The 5,665-nt window shown below is 36.9% G+C and overlaps 1 protein-coding gene across 2 annotated transcripts; it reads left to right on the top strand.

Moving 5' to 3' along the window:
- Positions 1–2,935: 2,935 nt before the first annotated feature.
- LOC103702450 (rRNA processing protein-like protein) lies at positions 2,936–5,105 on the top strand. 2 transcript variants are annotated; one of them, XM_008784889.6, is made up of 2 exons: positions 2,936–3,123; positions 3,973–5,105. In XM_008784889.6, the coding sequence occupies exon 2, from the start codon at positions 3,979–3,981 to the stop codon at positions 4,858–4,860; it is 882 nt and encodes a 293-aa protein (XP_008783111.1). In that variant the 5' UTR covers positions 2,936–3,123; positions 3,973–3,978; the 3' UTR covers positions 4,861–5,105. The 2 variants fall into 2 exon arrangements, with proteins under 2 accessions (XP_008783111.1, XP_008783112.1); XM_008784890.6 differs by having other exon boundaries at positions 2,947–3,123; positions 3,978–5,105.
- The last annotated feature ends 560 nt before the right edge of the window (positions 5,106–5,665 follow it).

The raw sequence follows: 5,665 nt of genomic DNA, 5'->3' as shown, positions 1-5,665 counted from the left end.
AAAAAACCTACAATTTGGATGAAAACAAGTGTGTAATTTTTTTTGAAGGATGCACAAGTTGATCATAGGTAAACTGAGAAGTTGCTACCATTGTTCCAAAAGAATGTCAACATTAAAGTTGCTACCAGTAAGCTTGGTGGAAAGAAATTTCAGATAAAATGTTCAACCTTGAAGAAGTGATTTGTGTTTCATTATTATGAATTATAGCATGACCAAACTCGGACCCGAACCAGACTCAAATTTTTTGAGTTGAGACCGGATTATACATGGACCCAACTCGACCTAAATGACCCATTGGGTCAAAAATTATAGCCGTGGACCCGACTTGATCTGACTTGATCTTTTATTGGGTTGGATCTAGGTCCAACATTATGACTTGAACAAGGTACTAGGTTGGGTCTAAGTCACTTATAACCCAGTTCGACCTGACCCATTTGCACCCTACATGTGACATGTGCTCCACCTTCTCCTTAGTTTATAGTGTCAATGAAGTTAATAATCTAAAGTGTGCTAGCAAAGGAGTACTTACTGATTTGGATCTATCCATACCAAAACCTTCAAGTACCTTCTCTATGTATATTTTTTGAGACAAGTACAATTGACCTGCTCGCCGATCTCTATGGATCTCCATCCTCAAATCTTCTTTACCATACCCAAATCTTTCATTTCAAATTCTCCACTCAATTGAACTTTCAACCTATTGATTTCAGATTTATCCTTAGCTACAATCATCAAATCATCAACATAAAACAACAAATACACATAGGAATCATCTGAGAGTTTTCTATAATAAACACGACTATTATAATGATATCTATATAACCATTATCAACCATGAAAATATCAAATCTTCTGTGCCACTGCATAGATGATTGCTTTAGACTATATAAAGATTTCTTTAGTAGGCAAACATAATTGTCTTTACTTGGAATAAGAAACCTCTCTAGTTGTGACATATAGATTTATTCTTCCAACTCACCATGCAAGAAGATAGTTTTGACATCATACTGCTCAAGCTCTAAATTAAATGCACAAACCATGACAAGTAGAATACTTATGGAGCTACACTTCACATGGAGAAAACTTCATGAAAGTCCACTCTCTCCTTTTGAGTATAGCCTTTTGCAACTAACCATGCCTTAAACCATATTGCTTCATCCTTAGGAATGCCTTTCAGAACCCTGATTGTACCAAAAAGGCTTGCATCTTAATCTTCCAAAAACTAAAAATTGTTCGCGCCATTGAACTTCTCGATGTCGAACTTTGCAGCCATCATTGCAAAATTTCAATTGGAAAGACAGAGCCTCTGATTCCACTTATTGTGATAGGTAAGGAGAATAATGAAACAAGAAAGGAAAAGGAGAAAAAGACAAAAACACACAATATTTTTATGGCTCAGTATATTGACCTACGTCCACAGGCAGAGAATGCAAAAGTGCCACTATAAAAGAAAAAAAAACTTAAAGATTACAGAGTACAAGATTATCTCACAAACACTAGCCCCCAATACGCCCGATCTTTAAGACACTCAATTGGTCCCTTCCTTTGGGATTATAAGGAAAATATATAATAGAGTAAATTAATTTAGACTCGAATTGATATTCCTACAACAATCAAGTTAGGCCGATATATAACCAATGTCCTAAGTTGATGTAAACTTGAGCCAGTATTCTAAGTCAACCTTCTAGAAGTGATTTCAACCTTCTAAAATATGTAAACTTAAGACATACTCAACGGATCTCTTGCTCTTTCTCTCGAAAAAAGAGCAACCTAGGTGACCTAAACATTCAAAATATACTGATTTAATTAAGAAAATTAATCATTATGATTACCACATAATCTACGGCTCTTGATACTTTTTTTTTAGATAAGATGGATGGTTCATACATATCTAGTATGGATACATCCCATAAAATCAGACAATAAATACCACAAAAAGTAATTGGCATAGCCACCAGGTCGGTCTAAAGCATTTCTTCAAAATGCGCCGCCACGAAGAAAGTAATCCGATCTGCAGCATTGTTTGCCTCACGGTAGATATGCCTGACCAACTCAGTCGGAGGCTCTTGATACTTTCATAATAAGATCAAAGATCATGTTGAGGATCTAATATCACGTTTTTGGATGCTAAAAACTCAGCCTCAACACTAGGTGACAGAAGAACATTGTTAAGATTGCTAATGATCAGAAAATTTTTATTTATCATATTGATGATATAGATTATTCCTTCTTGTTTTCTCTATAATTTTATTAGTTTGTTAAATTTTCATCAAAAATTTAATTTTATATGTTTCGTTTCTATAATTCTATATTTTATAACTATTTTAATTTTATGTTCTAAAACTATTCATATTAACTCTAACTATTTTATAATTTATTTCTTCTAATCCCTCCATTTGATCACCATGTCATTCGCCTTGGCTACCATCATCTTGCACTTATTTAAAATGTTACCTATAAGATTTGAACAAGAAATTGGCTAGAAGTGACTTGTTTAATTCACAAAAGCAAACAATAGTCCACAAGCTTGACCACTGATTAATAAAGACAGATATGAAATGCATTGAAAGGAAAAAAAATCCATTCTTATTCTTTCATCATTCCTATTCTTAAATCTTATAAATATTTTTGTTGCTAAGATTTATGATTTTATTATTTGGAAATTTTTTTGTAACTAAGTCAAGAATATTCCCACCAGAAAAAAGTCAAGAATATTAAATTTTTAATTATAATTTTTCTTCCAATACGTGCGTTTCCACGAGTATCTTTACTATTTTTTCTTAAACATTAATTGCACATGCTCGACTTGCTGGTATAAATTGAAATAGAGAAAGTTTTTAATTAAAATACTAATAACAACTTTAATTGATAAGATCTCGACCGTCCATCCAAACGTCCCCGTAGAGTATGGCTCTATTAAACCCTAGCTAGCCCATCCCACGTTTTACCCCTTCCCTCTTCTCTGCACCCTTCTCTCAACCCTCACCGCGGCCCCGGCCGCCGCCATCCCGCCGGACGTGCTCGCCCCCAGCACGGCCTCGCTGCCCTCTAAGCCGACGATCGCCGCCCGTTCGCCGTCGGCCTCCACCTCGGCCCCGTCGACTCTCCTGGCCGCCGCTCAAGGTGCGCGCACGGACACACACAAACAGACATCTAATCTCGAATGCCATATTACCGATTTCGTTGCGTTAAAGCAAGATTACGATTTTAGTGTATAATTACCAATCACGACTTTTTATGGCTCAGATGCAGCCTTTTGACATCCAGAATCATTTTAATATCTTCAAGTGGCTCTTGCATCGATATGTTTGTTTGTTTGATGTTCCAAATTCTAGGAATTTCTGGTTTCTCAAGTTATGCTGCTTAATTTCATGTATTATTTGCTGTTTAAGAAAAACTAATTATCAGCATGTGATGTTGCTTTTGTTAATTCAATTAGCAGTGAAGTAGCATATGTTATGCGCTGTTTGGTTGAGCCTTTACTTTTGCAAGATGTACTGCTACTAGTTCTGGGAATTCTGTTGTCGTCGTCCTTGCAAAGCTAATGGCTTTAGTCACTCCCCTTTCTTGGTTGTGTACATTTAAGCTCAAATATTTTGTTTTATTACTTGTTTTGCAATTTTGCTTCTCTTCATATTCTTGAATGTGCGCATTAGTTCCCTGGTTCTGGGAGCAGCTTACTGATGTGAATATCATGGTTGGATAGGTAATATATTCTTGGTTCTTTTGTATACTCTTGGATAGGTAATATGTAGGCCTTCAATCTGCTTGTACTGCAGTTTGTGCTTTACATTCATATTCTCACATGAATCTTTTGTTATTGATATTTTTGGATAGGTAATATCTTCTTCGTTCATTTTTATATTCTTCTACTTCGAGCAATGTGAATTTCTCGAGTAGTTGGATGTGTTCTTTGAAGCAATTGCAAGCATTTATTAATCTGGTCTTTTTTATTGTTTTGTTTTTGCTCAGTATAGAATGGTTGCACTCAAAGGAGCAGAACTTTTGCTTAATGGTGAAACAATGATGGATGATGATGTGGAAGATGTTGATGATGAAGAATCAGAATCAGAGTCTGAATCTGAACCTGAAGAAGTGGCATTAGCTGAACCTGCAAAGAATGCTGTGTACAACAAGGAAGGCCTTCTTGAGAAGCTTAATGATATATCCTGGCCGGAAAACGTTGAATGGATTCACAAACTAACTGTTGATCATGATCCGGAGAATGAAATCGATGTGAATGACGACCTGGCACGTGAGCTAGCATTTTACACCCAGGCATTGGATGGAACCCGCCAAGCTTTTGAGAAATTACAGTCTATGGGGATCCCTTTTCTTAGGCCTCCAGATTACTATGCTGAGATGGTGAAGTCAGATGGTCACATGTTAAAGGTCAAAGGCAAGCTATTAGTAGAGAAGAAGAAGATTGAGGAGGCTGAGGAGAGGAAGAAGGCACGGGAGTCCAAAAAGATAGCAAAAGAGGTCCAGGCCCAGAAGACAAAGGAGAGGGCCAAGCGCAAGAAAGAGGAGATTGAGTCAGTTAAAAAATGGAGGAAACAGAGGCAGCAAAGTGGGTTTGCTAGAGGAAAGGATGATGAAATGGATTTGGCTTTTGATGCTGAAATGGACTTTGAGAGGACAAAGAAAAAGAGGCCTGGGGTGGCTCCTGGTGATAGGTCTGGAGGGTTTGCAAGAAAAAGAGGCAATGAAAAGGGTAGGAAGAAAAGGGACTCTAGAGATTCCAAGTTTGGTCATGGCGGTAGGAAAGGCATGAAAAAACAGAATACTGCTGAGACAACAAATGACTTCAGAGGCTTCAACAAGGGTGATATGTTCAAAAATAAGAAAAGGAAAGGGTGATGCAGAAAGAGGATCGTGCTTAATTTTGCAATTAAAATCGAAACAGGATATGTGTGTCTGGAAACCTGAGAGCCACTGTATTGGTGATATCTACTTTTTAAATTTGTCTTGCTTTTATCAGCTTGTACTCGAACTTAAAAGCACTCAGTATCTGGGGGCTGCGCATTATTAACGCATGAAGCATTCTAGATCTTAAACTAGCATGAAGGGTCCGGTTAATATGAGATACAAACATTTATTGATAACTGTTTTAGTTTTCTGTGTCTTTTTTTTACTTCAGGAATTTTGCCTGCACTAGTGTGATAGTTATTGCAGCAGAGTACCATACTCCGTAAGAGCTCTAAGGGCTGTGAAGTACCTCTTTCAACTCGATTGCTTTCTTTTCTCCAGCTTGCAATTTTCTATTTTGAAGTGTCAATGCATTCTACCGATTTTTTATGTTTATTTTATTCTTTTACATTTCATTTTTTGGTCTTGTTGCCTGCGCTTGTTCAAATTAAATTTTTATTGCTTTAATTATCTAGGTCTTCAGATTTTTTTGTGTGAACATTTGTAAATATATCTCTGCCTGCTGATGCTACTCAGATGTCTGATTTGCACACTGATAAAGCACAGATTACACCTTCAGTCAGAATATTGGGACCTGAGAGCACAGCACATAGACTATATTATGTTGTTCTTTTGTGGGTATAGTTTGAGAGCTACCAAAATAGAGATCCAAGATATCATTCTGTTGGGGGACCAGATGGTTGATGCATCCATCAGACCAGCTGCCTGGCCATCCAAAGTGCAAGGACCAATGAAT

This window comes from Phoenix dactylifera, chromosome 11 (assembly GCF_051530095.1).
Source record: "Phoenix dactylifera cultivar Ajwa chromosome 11, Ajwa_hap1_PhDact_Kaust_v1.1, whole genome shotgun sequence".
Lineage (NCBI taxonomy): Eukaryota > Viridiplantae > Streptophyta > Magnoliopsida > Arecales > Arecaceae > Phoenix > Phoenix dactylifera.
Note: the sequence above shows the minus strand (reverse complement) of the source record. Positions and strands in the feature narration are given on the sequence as shown.